The 17321-nt window shown below is 40.2% G+C and overlaps 1 protein-coding gene across 1 annotated transcript in view; it reads right to left on the bottom strand.

The window, feature by feature from the left end:
- The window catches only part of STK3 (serine/threonine kinase 3), a 134303-nt gene that overhangs the window by 99379 nt on the left and 17603 nt on the right, over nt 1-17321 (bottom strand). Inside the window, exons 5-6 of the mRNA XM_042835661.1 lie at nt 8235-8399; nt 7645-7812 (exon numbers count right to left, since the gene is read on the bottom strand). Coding sequence (XP_042691595.1) covers nt 7645-7812; nt 8235-8399 — 333 coding nt within the window. The remainder of the gene's footprint in view (nt 1-7644; nt 7813-8234; nt 8400-17321) is intronic.

Below are 17321 nucleotides of genomic sequence, written 5' to 3'. Positions count from 1 at the left end.
ATTTCAAAAGCTGTAATGTAGAAACAGCTCTTTGTCACTGATTTAGTCATACACACCTCACAATTTAATGCTTTCACAGCATTAGTGCAGCAATGCTAACACTCTGTTGTTCTGTGCTGGTTAGTAAAGCAAATAGAATGAGTGTGAACCTTCATAATGAACTGATTTCCTCTCATTAGTGAGCTCTTCCAGATTTCACATAGCTTCCCCTGCCTTACCTCAATAGTAGCTTCTGGATTTCTGAAGTTGAGCTCAACCCAATACTGTTTGCCATTATCTCCATCCTACATTTTCCTCATTTCCTTACATCCTGCTCTGTGTCATTTTTCCTTTCTGTGAAGAGCCACGTGCTGATGAGGCAGTATCTTGGCTGAAGGAAACTAAATTAGCACGCCACTTGAGCACCCTTTCGTGATTCCCTACAGAAACAGATCTAACTACTAAATGTGTCCACTCCTTTATGTGGTTTGCACTCTTAGTCCCATAAGCTGCAACTATCTGTCAATCTTTTCTGCGGGAAGACAGGAATACTGGCTCTGCATAAAGCAACGTGGCAAAACCTCTTCAAAAAGTTCTTTAGAGTATTATGGAGAAAAATCTCTCTCATCTCTAAGTTTTGCCAGAGGATAAATGACATTTTTCCTATCTTGCTTTCACAAAAATATTACAAGAACTCTCCACATGAAATGTGCTGATATTAAGCATGCTATGCCTTTTTGCACAGCAAGCTGTCAAGTCTTGCAAGCTAGCTGCTGCCATGCTAGCATATCACTGCCGAGCACATTCAGTACATGTAGCTGAACCCAGTGAAGCTAAGCAATGAATTATCAATAGCAACTTAAGGAAAATCAGTAAAATATCAGACTTTATTCATACACTTTGCAACCTGACATACCTATATTTGTTTTCAATGTCTGAGAACAATTCACATACTTTTATTTTACTCTGTACGTAGTTTGCCAAAAGTAAGCAATGTTCAGTATTTATGAATTTCATTAAAATTCCATGCTATATGTGCTGAAAAATGGGGGGAAATTCTATTTCCATATCTCAAAAACACAACTCCACAACTCATTACCTGAGCTGACCTCCTCACTCATCACAATGTTCCCAGTTGCCTCCTCCTCCACCACCTCAACGTGCAGCCCAGAGCAGAACTGGTCACAAGCAAACAGGCAAATGAAATCCCTTCAAAATTTGCTTCCTCTCTGAGTTCTGAAGGCAACAGATACTCCAAAAGAAATTATTTTCCAAAGGGTAATACATCTGTATCTGTGCCTAGCATTTTCACAAAGAAGAGGAGCTATGAAGGAAAGTTCCTGAATCCTCTCTAGAACAGCTTACACACCTAAGTGAACACCACCCATGTTTTTATTAAAGCCACATTAAGCTATAACTTGAGGTTTGGAGGTCACAGAGTACAAAAATGCACTTTGCTGCTCAGTGTTGGTATTAGTATAGGCTTGAGCCACAGAACACTACCCAAAAAAAACCTGTTACATGTCCTGTTGCTATCTGGAGTTGTATTTCTCATGGTGACTTGTACAGGAATCAATTCCTTTGACACCGGAGGGAAAAAAGAAGAAAAAAAAAAGCATAAACAGCATTATTTTCTGCTACACAAACTTTGCCTGATACTAAGGCCCACTGCAAACTCACCCCATGAAGTTCAGCCACACCATAGCAACTATATTTCAAGCTGGAAGAGCAGAATGTTCAGAGGCTGGGGAATGAGGGAGGCTTTGCAGCAAGGACATCCTCCCTTAAAAAGTCTAGAAAGTTGTCTCATATTATTGATACGAACTAGAAAATCCAAAAAGAACAGATAGGATGGGCTACACAAAAGTAAGAGAAGTTTTGTGGTCTGCCGCTACTTCCTAGTCCATCAGCAGAAGAAGGAGCAATCTCTCCTTCCCCTGAGACCCTCCTGTATTCAAAAGGTAAAAAACATTAGACCACCAAAAGCATCATGGCAGTACAGCACCTGCAGCTATAGCTCCCAAGAGCATGAGGTCATCAGGACAGATGATGATCTTCAGCAAACTTATGTATACAGGCATTTCCCTAACTAACTCTGGCCTTTTAATCAGAGCAAATTTCTGAATGGACAGTTGAGACTCCAGCTTTGCAGCTAATTTAAGTCAAACTCAGCTGCAACATTGGTAACCCCAAAAAGGGATGATTCTCCCACCAGTTCCAGACACCACGTTAACCGCATCAGTATAAACTACCACTTGTTTGGTTCATTTTTGGATGGATCAGTTATCAGAAAGAGTTCATCATACAGCTGCCTAAAAGTTTATTGCAACAAAAATGGATGATAAAAACATAAAGAAACAGGAAGAAAACCGCTTTGAATTTACAGCAAACACTTCAACCCACGTAAAGCCCAGAGACACGTGAAGGTCCCCTAGCAGGCTGCTGGGAAGCCTGCAGCAAGACGCACACCAGCAGGATGCACCCATTTCATTTCAATGTGGCACTGTGTTAGACATCACACACTGCAGCACGTATCTTTGTGGGCAGACCAGCACAGCACAGAAGGCACAACAGAAATAGGAAAGAATTACAACCTTCCCGAGGAATCCCACCAGTGAGTGTTACCACAGCTCACTGCCCTTATTCCACACGATTCTAAAGAGGCTGTAAAGTAATAAACAGTAAGATACAATCAAAAATCCATATTTTAAATCTCTTTAAATATTAGCTTACTCTATCTAGAAACAGCAGGGAAGATCTCAAGTTACAAATTAACAAAAATCACCTCATAGAAAGTTCTTAAAAGGGAACGACTTTTGGAAGTATTCTCTAAAATTCTCTTCTAAAGATAAACGAAAGCACTAAAATAAGAAACTAGTGTAATATTTTTTAAGTAGGCTGCTTTAAATTAAAGGCAGTAATGCCAACGATGACCTCTGAAATAAAACAATAGACACCAATGAGACAATTCCATGTGTCAGAGAAAAAAATAAATGTAAGCATTCCTTCTGTTAGAACTGACTACACAGAAAAAACACCTGGCAATGCCAACAGAGCTTTTTTCCTCAACCTCAACTTCTGGCATAGAAGATGGAAAGGAAATTGTTCCCTCAATGCATGAAAAACTTGGCTAAATCAGTCAGCAATACGGAACAGGACAACTTCCTTGAACAGAACAACTTCCTTGGTTCTTCAACTTTATGCAGCAATAATTCTCACTTCAATTTCCATTTTTAGTGCAATATGCTGAGAATAAAAAACGGGGAAATGGTAGATTGTTATAAGATACATCAGGCATAAAAGGTTATTACAAACAGATTAGTCCAGGATGGAAATGACACAGGCTAAGCAGGAGGCATGGATAATCTGGGTAAGTGCCATGGAAAAATAAATATCATGATTGGACTTAAAGCAAATGGAAGCAGTTCAAATTGGCTTCCTCCAATTCACTGTAGAACATGTGATGCCCACATGTCCATTTCCAACAAACCTCATCATAAAATAACAAAGGCCAATACTGTGAAGTGTTGAAAAATGCATCTACCACCAGCTTCTTCTCTTCTTCCATACCGTAGCAACATGAATTATTGCAGCTGCCTGATAAGCATGAAAGAGTTTTTTTTTTTTTTTTAAAAAGTGAGCTACCAGCATTCATCTGAAATGCTCTATCCTGTCACTAAGTGTTGACCTTGCAAAGAAGAGCAAATTTTATAAAATGCAGGCTGCAGTTTTATTGTTGGCCTACACGGATCAGCACAGAGCTGTGGCCAAAAGCACCAGCTCCACTCCAAACACTTCCCCCGTCCATCTGTGTGCTCCTCCATCTCCTCTTGCTCAGTTCCAGCAGGTTCATGTTTTAGATCATTTACTTTGTCAAACTCCTTGTGGAGGCCTCAAAAATGCCAGTGTTTGCTCACAGAAAGGTCAGCAGGAGCTCCTGGTAAGGGCTAGGCTGTGCCTATAAGCAGCAGCCCACGCCTTAATTGCCTTAAACTGATAATGAAAATCACAGCCTCATAGGAGTAAGTGAATATAAAGAAAATACATATGATATGGGTGGTCTTAGAGAAAGGATCTCAAAAGCTGCCATTCTTAATGTTTAAAATTAGTTTAATGGCAAAGTTAACACAGACAAATATCAGCAGTGGGTAGACTGTGATCAAGTTAAAAACTTCACAGCTTAGATGATCTTCCACCAAAACCAGCTCCCACAGCTTAACAGGCAAACACAAGACATTTCAAAAGCCCTTTACGAAATTCCATCAAAAAGCATGACAACTCCTTTACAAAAACTGTTAATCTCTGTGTTTTCCTTACATAAAATAAATAAAAATTTTAAAAGGCCTCCAGAAACAAACAGATAATAGGGACAGATATCATGAAGTCACTGGAGGGGATATTTAGAGGTCATCTAGTCCAACTACCCTGCAATAAGCAGGGATACCTACAGCTAGATCTGGTTGCTAGATCCAGCCTGACCCTGAATGTCTTCACAGCTGGGGATTCCACCACCCCCCTGGGCAACCTGCTCCAGTGCCTCACTACCATCACCACAAAAAACTTTGTACCTTTGTACAGATCTGCATACATACTTCAGTCCTTTTGTGACACAAGAGCACAGCTGTTGAAGATCAGCAGTGAAAGTCCAGAGCAGGAGCTCAAGTCTTGCTCTAGAATCACACAGAAGCCCTCTTTAATTAACTCCCCTATAATTTTCTGAACCACTCATCCCAGCAGGGCAATCAAAGGTAGATGCACACACTGTTAGTCTGATTAACAGTGCTCATTAAGCTGACTAGTGCAATCAGCCAATGAGCTTTTAGTCCTGCTGAACAGGTAAAATTATCTAGCTTTGAGTCATTTTTATACTTAACTACAAATTCACTACTTCTAATGGCTGTACCACCATGTTTTCACAGAATCATAGAATGGCCTGGGTTGAAAAGGACCACAACGACCATCCAGTTTCAACCCCCTGCTACGTGCAGGGTCACCAACCACCAGACCAGGCTGCCCAGAGCCACATCCAGCCTGGCCTTGAATGCCTCCAGGGATGGGGCATCCACAACCTCCTTGGGCAACCTGTACCAGTGTGTTGCCACCCTCTGGGTGGAAAACTTTCTCCTAATATCTAACCTAAACCTCCCCTGCTCAGTTTAAGACCATTCCTCCTTGTCTTGTCACTATCCATGAGCATGCCTGTATGTTTTTTCCCTTTAAAACTGCTCCAAACTACTTGAGATTACTCTTTGTGGGACACTTGTCAGAGAGAACACAGAAGTTTCACTCCTCACCTTTAGCAAAGCACACCATGATTACAGCACCACCAAAAGCACAAAAGAGTTCTGACATCTAACATGCAAGGCATAATTCTTAATTGAGTGAAGTATGAGAGCACTGGGCTAACCAATGGCCTTGATCTTTGAGCCGCAAACCACGTTCGATAACTTCAGGTTACACTTAACTCAGATGCCTCAGAAACAAGTGAAGTAACACTTACGATACGTATGCAGACAATTAAGCTTAACGCGAAATACTTGAACAGAAAGAAAGTGATTTTTTTTCCCACATCAAATTCCATTTTGCAACCCCCGCTTCTCATTCTTTCCCAGCTGAAACCAGCACAATTTTTCAGAGTAGCCAGAGTGTGGTTAAGCAGAGGAAGCTATGCTTGTTTGCATGGAATCTGCTATTTCCTCTCTGCCAAAACACTTGTTTAAAGAAGTCATGTAATATTTCTATTAAGCTGTAAATGCAGTTGACAAGGAAATGGCCTACTGGCAGCGCATTACCTTTGTGGCAGTGCCAGCCAGCCTACAGCAAAATAGTGCACATGATAATTTCAACATGCATTCCCAAGCAACAAAATTGTGCCTTACATAAATACCGCAGAACTCCAGCAACATCTAGAAAAAGCAATGAAAATTTGCCCAAGCTTTCATGCTTGCCTGTATCAATTCTGTGTCATAACTAAAACAAAGTAGGAAAGCATCTACATATGTCCAAATGTCCTGTGAAGCTGTATCATATGACGCTGGGAAAGCTATTGCAACTTAAATCTGTGTATTTCTTGTTAACCACTGTAACAACTCACTAATAAAAATTAAGAAAAACCCTAAGTATCAAATACACAAAAGAGTACTAACAGCATACAAAGCCCTTAAAACCATAACGTAATTTATTAACAAGAACATATGTTCAATGTAATCCAGAATTGTCGTGTTAAATTACTTTGGCCTTTGATAGCACTCATTTGATTACAAGAATTAAACAGATTCACAAGCCTTCAAACTCAAACAGTGACCTTTGATTTATAAGCAGCTATTGTCATGCTTATAAAATCCTTTCCGATAACGCAGTCCTCACCTTTCAACAGCCAGTGCAACTACAGGCTATTTTGTTAAAATGAATTCAGACATAATGAAGACTACTTCAATTAAAGTACAATCGAGAAAACAGCATGACCAAATACAACTGAATTCTCATCAGTAGTTCTTCAAAACGTTTTTTTCACGTCACCTCATATTGAATTAAATTACCCATTAAAAACAAGCGGTAGAGATATTTATCTTGTTCTTCTCAGCTTTCTTCTGAGTATGTTCAGTTCAGACACTGATTTTAAAATAGCTAATTACCCAGAAAAAAAAAGTGGAGCTAGAAAAATACAAAGTTTCATTTTCAAAATGATGTAATGCCTCCAAGCTGCAGAACACTCACTAGCTTTAATTGAACTGCACACAGAAAAAGCTTCAGGAAACATCTTGGCTCCAAAAAGCACAAACGAAAACCAAGAATCCAACAGAATTAAATACCCTTGAACTTGCATATGTGCTACCTTTCAGTAATCACATATGAACAGCACCTTCTCTCTGAGGAGTACTGGCTTACTTAGATCAAGATCCTGATATGGAACAGAAGCAAAGTAAAACTGCATGCAATAATCTGGTATGTTGTTTTTGCAGCAAAGCACAAAGATGAAAAATTTGCTTCTGAAAACACATAGTGCCTTTTTACTACCAAAGAGTTTTAGATATAAACAATCCAGGAATGGAGTATCTGTTGATGCCCAGTCGGTGTAGTGAGTCCACAGTTCATTTCAGAAAAGAAAACAGAAGTATGACTAACACTGGCAGCAGTCATCCATAGACAGTTTTCCCCATGAACTTCACAGAGCAATTCCTTTTAAGTGCTACTTCTCATACGGTGACTAATTGTATTTACATTTTATTTTGCAAGAAGTGTATTAATGCAGTAACATACTGTAAGAGCCAGTATAAATATAAACTGCCAAGGGTTACTAGCATTAACAGTGCCCACTTAGGACAATCCTAAATTCTTTCCCAGACAACTTTCAAATCAAAATTCCCTTAAGAAAGGAGAATGGCCTCTCGGCTGGGAACTCTGCAAGTACAGCTGCAGTCCAAATCAGGCTCTGTACGTTGCCTTAAGTCAATTAAGCAATTACTGCTTTCGATCTCTCTCACTCTAAAAATTTACAAATACACATTAAAATACAAACTGCAGCAAACAGGAAGCAAGACAGCAAATGAAAATCTTCTAAATTTTGTCCATGAATGCAGTTTTATGATTCCCGTATCATTATTTTTTTCTTTTTCTTTTTTTTTCCTGATACAACAACAACAAATTGTCCCCACACACGCTTACCCTCATTGGATGAATATCAGCATAGGGAGGCTTTCCTTCAGCCATTTCTATTGAAGTGATACCAAGGGACCAGATGTCTGCCACACAGTTATAGCCAATCTCTTGTATTACTTCTGGAGCCATCCAAAATGGAGTTCCTATAACAGTATTACGTTTTGCCATTGTATCCTGTAATTATATTATTTATACAATTAAAATAGAGATGTTTATTTTCACAGATTCCTTTGATATTTATTCTATATTTAGAAATTAAATTAGCCACCCAAAGGTCAAACTGTAATGACTTCCAATTAAGACTAAACAGATTGAGGCCACCAGGTTTTAGAAGTCAGAGAGTTGTCACCTCAATCTCGATCATAAACCTTGAACAGAAGTTTAAAGTGAGATCAGCAAGCACTTGAAGTGCAGTAGGTTATAATAATAAACCACTAGAAACTAAATAATCTTGCAGTACATTAAATATTCATCATGATAAAGATTGTTAGCACCATTAATTCCTCCTTGGACTCAAAATTCAAGGCAGAAGAGACTGTGTAAAACACAGTTAGGAGTAGTAAGCACTTTCAAATCACCTTTCCACAGGTACTTACTGTTAGCTGGCCAGCCACACCAAAATCAGCTAATTTTGCATGTCCTTCAGTGTTAAGAAGAATGTTTCCAGCCTTTATATCTCTATGTATTTTTCTCATAAAGTGCAAATATTCAAGTCCTTTAAGAGTAGATTTCAGAATAGTTGCAATTTCATCTTCCGTTAGCTACAAGAAAACAAAATCAATAACACTGTCAGGAATACACGTAGGTTAAATGCACAGAAATAGTCTATTTAAAATATGATCATTTCAGGTTTATTATATACAATGCAGACAATGTACATTAAGTATATTATAGACAGGAATATGCTGAATAGCATTTACAGTTCAAAAATCTTATCTACTGACTTTATCCATATAGCCAGACTGCTACACCTCTCAAATCCAACTCTAGCAAGCAAACTGCAAAATTAGTAAAGGGGTCCAATGATTAGTTCAGATTATGGATTATTCTCTTGCCTGTCAAAAATTATTACTCTTTAGATGTTGCCATCCTTCATATGAACAGTCACAGTTTAGATAATATATAACAAAACATTTATTACTAAGGTCATAAATATTCCTTGCCAAGTTATGTATTACCTTAGTCAAAACGGTGCTCACCCCCACATGGATGGCACATAGCAGGATCCTTCCCTGCTTCCCAGCCCTTTGTCTGCTGCAGAAGGTCAGATCTGCTAAGAGCATTCATTGCCCAAACTTCCTCATACAGTTTGTACAACAGACCACCACAGTGCTTCATTTGGAAAAGGAGGAAAGGAATGCCACATATTCTTAGTTTCTCAAATTCCCACATGTGAAGTGACTGTTAAATCTGTTAGCACTAACAAGAATCTGCTTTTATCCATCAACAATTCCTAACTGCACCACTTGCAGCTTCTCACTCCTGACAACGTACAAATTAGAGAGAATGAACCCAAACAAGAACAAAGAAACACACAACAAAAAGCAAGGAATACAGGTGAAAGTCTGTCCTTGAAAAAGGGGTTATTTTTAAGACTAGTCCCATCATGTTGTATGGGACTTAAGTAAACACTAATTTTTGAAAATAATTTGGTTCACTCTGCCTTTGCTTCATAGTGACACAAAGAACTACACCCATACAGATGTGCCCCTTTAAGCTTGTCAAAATCCTACTCGGCCTTGAAAATGGACAACTGAGATGTCAGGGCACTCAGATGCTAGAAGGTGCCAGTAACGACTATCACCTGTTCTTTTGATCCACGGACAATTACAGAAATGATTGGGAATGGATGCCAGCCAGATGCTTTGGGCTTTTTCTACTATCATTCTTCTTTCTTGTTGCTGACTGATGCAGAAAATGAATGCTCCCTGAATTTCTGGGTACTTTTTCAATTATTTGTACTATTCAACAATTGCTAGATCACAATCTCACAGGAAAATATAATCAGACTGAATACGTGGGTCTTCATTTCAGCTGCAAATACAGAATCTTTAGAATGTCTAAGAATGTTAATTATTTTACTGTCCATGCAAAGGTTTCCTTCGCACAGATAATCCACAAAAGTTATACTGCAATATAGCATGTTACTATAGCACTGTAAAACTGCATACCTGAACTGAGAGGAATCTACATAGCTGTAGCTGGCCCGTGATACACTTCATTAAATGATCCACATTTTAATGAGCACAAGTATTTCTATGTGAAGATCATACAACACATCAGCCACAACTTTCAAAGTGCTCGCAGACTTAACCTTTGGTCTCCAAAAAGCTTATTCCCTTACATAACATTTACCAGCTCAGAACACGACTGTCTATAGTTGTACTGAATATTTTAGCTTTCTCTGAAGAACTCTGTTGCTTGACTTCATTTCTTTTAAGGGAACCAAGCAAACAAACTTTAGTTTTAAAGCTAAAAAATAATAATAATTTAAAACTATAGTAATCAATGGTTAAACTACTAATATAAATAGAGGTGGCACGGACTGGACAGTTGAAAATACTCTTCTTATTTACTAGATTATGATGACATATAATTCATAAATCATCAGAAATAATGATCACATCAGATATATCAGATATATCATGATCATCAGAAATAAAAAGTATCACCCAGAAAACAAAGTGGCACTTCATTACCAAAGAAAAGACAACGCAAGTACACAAGTACAAAAAAAGAAGAGCGGTTTTCATTTTCATTTATCTGCTTCAGAAATGACAGAGACAACTAAACAAGGCATCGGCTGCACAACTGTTCATCTTCATACAAGGACAATTGCTCCACACAAGCTGCTGAACAAAAGCTACCAGAGGAGCAGTCAGAGTGAACCTTTTGCAGGTACCAGCTCCCCTAAGAACACTTCTCAGATTGTGCTCAACATTTTATATTAAAAGACAAAAACACAAATACAATTCACCCCACACGACACAACTTCGGGAAATAAAACAACAAAAAACCAACCAACCAGCTGCTCATGCAACTGAAATGTTGATCATTTAAAGCACATTGATGCTTTAATACAAGAACTATGCAAAACAATTTGGCACATGTTTTGAAATGCAAGAAAGTATAAAACCTAAGATGAATATACTAATTTGCTTGCAACATCAGTTGTACTTTTCCCTCTCTTTTCACAATCCTACGCAGAAATTAAATTAAGCCACAGCAATTTCCTCTAGTTTCAGTTTTGAAAGTGTTGGTACATGTTTGCAGCTCTCTTCCAAAACAAAAACAAGAACCAAAACCACTCACCATCACTCTGTCAACCAGCTCCTGAGTTACTCATAACTAGTTTTAATCTTTTAGTAAATAGAACCATTTCCCTATTCCTGCTTCAACCCAGTCCCAAAAAGACTGGGTATGAAACCCAGCACAAAAAGGCACAGTCGTATGTGCACTGACTCAGAATCACAGAATGGCCAGGGTTGGAAAGGACCTCAAGGATCATGAATCTCCAACCCCCCTGCCACAGGCAGGGCCACCAACCTCCCCATTTAATACTAGACCAGGCTGCCCAGGGCCCCATCCAATCTGGTCTTGAACACCTCCAGGGATGGGGCATCCACAACCTCTCTGGGCAACCTGTTCCAGCACCTCACCACTCTCTCTGTAAAGAATTTCCCCCTGACATCCAACCTAAATCTTCCCTTCCTCAACTTAAAACCATTTCCCCTTGTCCTGCTGTTATCTACCCTTTCAAAGAGTTGATTCCCCTCCTGTTTGTAGGCTCCCTTTAGGTACTGAAAGGCTACAACGAGGTCACCCCACAGCCTTCTTTTCTCCAGGTTGAACAAGCCCAGCTCCCTCAGCCTGTCTTTGTAGGAGAGGTGCTTCAATCCCCTGATCATCTTCATGGCTCTCCTCTGGACCCTCTCCCTGTCTTTCTTGTACTGGGGGCTCCACACCTGGACACAGCACTCCAGATGGGGCCTCATAAGAGCAGAGTAGAGGGGGACAATCACCTCCCTGTTCCTGCTGGCCACCCCTCTTCTGATGGAGCCCAGGATAACATTTGCTTTCCAAGCTTCCAACTCAAATAGTTGCATCAAGCTCCAGTCTCCCATCTCACCGAAGCCTCCGCACTAACTCCCACTGTCAGCCCTTCCACTAAACAATTCTAACTGACCACAATAAACCCGTCTGCCAAATCGTTCTTCTAATAAACAGTTTCCTGACTCAGTTCATGGCACAGTCAACAAGGATGTAGCAGGGACACGAGCTGCTCAAACTTGCACAGACTTCAGAACAAGTGCCTGTGTTACTACTCCTGAAGATTTTCACTGACTCATATAAGCTTTCCCTTCTCTCCACAAGCAGAGGACGAACATGATGGTAGCATTAATTCAACACTTCACAGCGATGGGTGACTGCCTTCACAGCACATTATGCATCCCTGTCTGCCATTTTTCCTCAAGATTTTTCACAGTGGTTCTGTTGTGTGGTTGCTCAAAGCCTTTATTTGTGCTACTTTTTCATGCTGACCACTACGCTGCTTCAAAGGATGCATGCTGCAAGAACCAAAGCCAAGCACGGCTCAAACAAGACGGTTCTCCTGGCATTGCTCTGTCCCTGAAGGAGTGAAAGTGCCCACCTGGTCTGCAACTAAGCATGAAGGGACTCTACAGCCAGCTGTGAAATAAACTGAATTATGGGCAGAAGAGTATCTGGAGAAAGAGACAACCCAAAGTATGTGAACCAACTATTTTCTCATTAATATAGTAAAATATTATCTAAAGACTCACACTACACGCAATCTAAGTTCCAGCTATTAAAAAATACAATTATGTAGAGTTTAGGACATCTGGAATGTAACATTTTCTGTCAGAGCTTTGCGAAATCTACCCCACTTTACAAACAATATAACACCCTTAGTCTCCAAAGACTTCCATGCCGTTAGTCATGAATGTGCACACTGAAAAAAAACACTATATATACACTACTATATCACTATATGTTCAGCTTTCCGCCTGCCTTCTTCTAGAAAGTAGTATCATGAGAAATTGTGATTAAAAGGCTCTGCAGGAGAAGTATCTTCAGTACAATGTGCTCTTATGGAAGTAAATACCTAGTTTCAGTTCTTGAAATATTAGCAGTAAAACCACAAGGATATCAGGGTGACCTCTGGGTGAAAAATGCTTTTACAGTCACCTGGTAAAATCCAGCTCTCAAAAGGAGACAGTAACAGAATACTTGTATCAAAAGGCTGACAAGTTAAGGATCAAGGAGCCAGCAAATAAGGTGAGTTCTCATATACTTCAGCCCATTACGCTATCCAGTCCATTAATAAAGGAAAGCCGATGGCAACTTGTTATGCAACTAAAAAGTATTTAACATTAAAACATACACAGTGGCCAGAAAAGCCCACAGAAGCAAATGCAGCCTATAAAAAAGTACGAGTGACACTTACCAGGAACAGAAATAAGAGGGAAGCACAGAGAGATAAAAGGGAAAATAGACATATTCGGTCTTAAAATGACCCATGACACACATCGGTCCCAACTCCAGATGTCCTAGAGCCATCCATGCTTCACCAGACACGCGTAGCAATCATCTATACAATGTGACACAATTACGGAAGGAGTCCTTTCTGTCTGTATTATGACTAAACACGGCCAAGTGTATGCACAACCGTGCAAAGACAAAATACTAAGCTTTATTATCTTGTAACATTTAGAAGGATATAATGAATCATAGAACAGAATCACAAGGTTGGAAAGGACCTGCAAGATCATCTAGTCCAACCGCCCTCCCAATACAACCGCTACCACAAGCACTAACAGCTCCTCATCCAGAGGCCTCTTGGAATTGCCAAGGACAGCGACTCCACCACCTCCCTGGGCAGCCATTCCAGTGCCTGAGCACTCTCTGAGAGAAAAAGTTCTTCTTCATGTCTAATCTAAACCTCTGGTACAACCTGTGGCCATTGCCATTGTCCTGCTCGTTGCCTGCGAGAAAAGGCCAAACCCCTCCTCATCACAACCTCCCTTCAGGAAGCTGTAGAGTGCAGTGAGGTCTTCCCTGAGCCTCCTCTTCTCCAGACTGAACAATCCCAGCTTCCTCATAAGACTTGTGCTCCAGACCCCTCACCAGTTTTGCTGTCCTTCTCTGGACATGCTCCAGGGCCTCAATGTCTTTCTTGTAGTGAGGGGCCCAAAACTGAACACAATACTCGAGGTGCAGCAATTTGAGTCACCCTCACCAAAACAAGAAAGCACGCTGTAGATTATGTAGTGCCTGTGTTTCCATGAATGACTTCCAAAGGAAGCAAAGGAAACTGCAAAGGACTGAATGAGCCCACGGCATGCCTTGTCACAGAAACAACCTGCTATCTACTAATACCAAGCACTCTCTGGTTCTAATAGTAGCTCAATGCTGATACACAATTGGTGCCATTGGCAAATACTACATGGTACAATTAAAATGAAACTATGTAATACCTTAATGCTAGGAATACATCAAAGTAAATGTTGCTATCCTGGTCCAGATGTACAGTTCCTATAATGCACTGTTCCTTGATCAGGCCATAAGGATATGATGTTTCCTGTTAAAACAGTTGATTTACTTCAATTCTAAGCTTCTATACAGCACCATTCTTCCATCAGCATAGCACACTCTGTAACTTGCAGCTTCGTGTAAATTCAGTCATCATCTTTCTGCTTCACTTCTGATGTCTAGTTGTGCCCAGATTTTCATCCACCTCCTTGGTATCTTCGGCTAGCTCTAATTCTGTAGGCCACATTCCTTTGGTGTGTTGGCGCTGCCCTCTAAGCATGAGTTAGCCATGAAGCAACTTCAAATCCAAGCATTGATGAGAATAGAATAACAGCTGCTAGACAACAAGCAAGCACACAGTCAAGAACAGTATAACTCATACAGAGCCATGAGACACACTGCTCAGAGGATGGCCTGGAATCTTGACATGTCTGCCTGGCATTAATGTAATGGCATAAAGCCACTGGATGTAAAGACCATGTGGGTTTAAGAGAACATGCCCAGATATCTTCTTCATCATTAAAGTCACATGCAAGTCAAACATCAAAATGAAGGAGAAAAATAAAGGTCAGCAACTCGATAGCCTACATAAAAGAACAAATAATGAAACCAATCTTTAAAAACCTTAAAAAAAGTACGGGGCAAATCAGATCACAACTTATGCACATATTTCTGTCTAACTGGCCATGGATGCCACACACAAGGGAGACTTAAGGGTGCATTTAAACAGCCAATCACACACTACCTAATCCATGCAGCTGTTGAGACAACTCATCTAACCAGTCTCTCTGCTCACAGTCAATCACTCTTCTTCCTGAGGGCCCCATAGAAATGGTTCAGCTCAATTGCTTTAACTGCCTACGTCCTTTCCCAGCTGCTCTTTTTACACTAAGTCATACATGCACGTGAGGCCTGGAAGTATCAGATCACTGCATCTCAACAGACTGATTAGATCAAGCACAATGGGTAGGTCCACTCCCATGGCAAATGAAGGAGGCATGGATAACCAATCTTTCCCCCAGAAGAATCTGTAAGATCAGACACCACCAATCTCACCTGATCACATACCTCTCCTCCATTTTTGTGAAGATAAGGCTGGATGGGGGACATAAGCAAATAAGAAGGGGAGAAAAGAGGACAGTTATTGAGACACCTTTCCTGCTTGTAACATAAATTAACCTTCAAATAAGGCAGATAGCTTCAGAGACAAAAAAAAATAGTTGTTATCATTGCTGCTCTACTCTGGATCCAGCATTTGAATCCGGTTCCCACTCTGACTGCTACAAACATCAATGGGGTTATACTTCACTGAAGCCAGTAACTATCTGACCATCACTTTCAGAGCAATTACCTTTGAGTTCTTTTCTAAGTAGTTCTGCATGCTGTGTGAAGACAGCGTTCTTCAAATAAAATTCCCAGCCTACATCTTGAGTGAGATACCACATAAGACATCTAAATTCTGTAAGCAAACTTGGTTTGCTCTAAGTCTTGGAGTAACTGCTCAAACTAAGGGACATAATCCCTTCTTCTTCCTATACCATAACTAAGAGCATACCACAATATCATGGCAATGAAAGGAATAAGAACTCACTACTATAGGAGAACTGTCAATTTTACAGAAGTAGAACTTAGAATCACAGAATGGCTTGGATTGGAAGGGACATCAAGGCACTGGATCATACAGTGAAGGATGAGATGCAGCAACGACTATTCTTCCTAATAAGCCTAAGCCATTCTGCACATACAGTCACAAGGAAAATACGCAATAATAGATGTAACGGTGCCTATTTACAACAATCGCACTGCTCAAGTGAATGGGTGCTCTTCAGATTTGAGTTTCCGGCGATGCAGTCCCAATAGCAAAACCTCTGTAATGTTTCTTGAATATATTAGGCAACAGATCTTGCTTTCTCAAATTAACATGTTTAAAATAGTAATTCAACACAGTGCTAGTAAAACAGCAATTTGAACTGCAGGGGATATAACTACAGTTCCAGCTGTAGTTTGAATATTAATATAGCCCATCAGCAACAGAAAATTATGAGAATAATAAGAGAAAACTATTTCAGGAAACCTCGTGCATCTCCTACTGTCAGGTGCTCAATATCAGCTGGCACTAATTAGCAGGCAAAGAGAGATCAAGAACTGATTTGAATATGTAAGTTGAACTCTTCAGGCCTTACTCTTCACTACCAAGTTCCAGTTTGCTGAAACACATCTATGAAGTACTCAACTGGCTAACCAGATGCTGACAATCCTGGAACTAGTGCAGAACAGTACAAAGCCTCTCCACCACTGGAGAAACATTGAGCCATGTGCACAATGTGAATGAGGGGCAATGTGGTGATTTTCTTGACCTTGACAAAGAAGAAGGCTTCTGCCTTGAGCAGATGCATCTGCAGATCACCACCTTTTAGCATGCTTGATAACACCACCAGAGCATTACTCATTTTACAACCACTTACAGCAGGCATTCCACGGGATCAGCTAATCATGAGCAAGGAAGGGAGCAGGGATGTCAGCCTGCAGCAGCTTTGGTGGTGACTATTAGATGGTAGAGGTTAAGGTAAAGAGGCAAGTCACAGAAGCACGCAGCAGAACCAGATTTCAGATAGAAAATCTAGGCTTATTAAAGGAATTAAGATGGGATCCCAGGGCATGCTGCCCTGAAGGTTGATGGAACCTTGGAGAGCTGGTTGAACATCAAGGGCAACCTCTTCAAAGCAGAAAAACAATCCATCCAGATGTACAAGATACTGAGCAAGTCTAGCAGGAGGCCATCTTGAAGGAACAGTGAACTACTGATTGAGCTGAAGTACATAAATTGAAGTATTAGAGACAGAAGCACAAACAGATCACAAAACACAAGTAAAGCACTGCCTGGGTACTAAGGAGCTGCATTAGTAAGGCTATGCTTAGGCTGGGTTTGAAAATGTACAGAAATACACAGGACAGCAAACAAAAAGCTTCTATTTGTCTATACGCTGGAAAAAAGCTCAAGGAAAATGTTGGTCTATTAATAAAGAAGGTGGGCATTCTGTTGACAAGAGGTGCAGGAAAGGTTCTAGATATCTTTTCTCCTCCACCTTTATTAAGGTTTCTCTGGATCTCAGTTCTCTCTGCCTTGCAGC

Source organism: Centrocercus urophasianus, unplaced genomic scaffold (assembly GCF_019232065.1).
Source record: "Centrocercus urophasianus isolate 14NV4802_14NV808 unplaced genomic scaffold, USGS_Curo_1.0 seq_11, whole genome shotgun sequence".
NCBI classification, from domain to species: domain Eukaryota; kingdom Metazoa; phylum Chordata; class Aves; order Galliformes; family Phasianidae; genus Centrocercus; species Centrocercus urophasianus.
The sequence above is the reverse complement of the archived record's forward strand: the minus strand, read 5'-3'. Positions and strand labels throughout refer to the sequence as shown.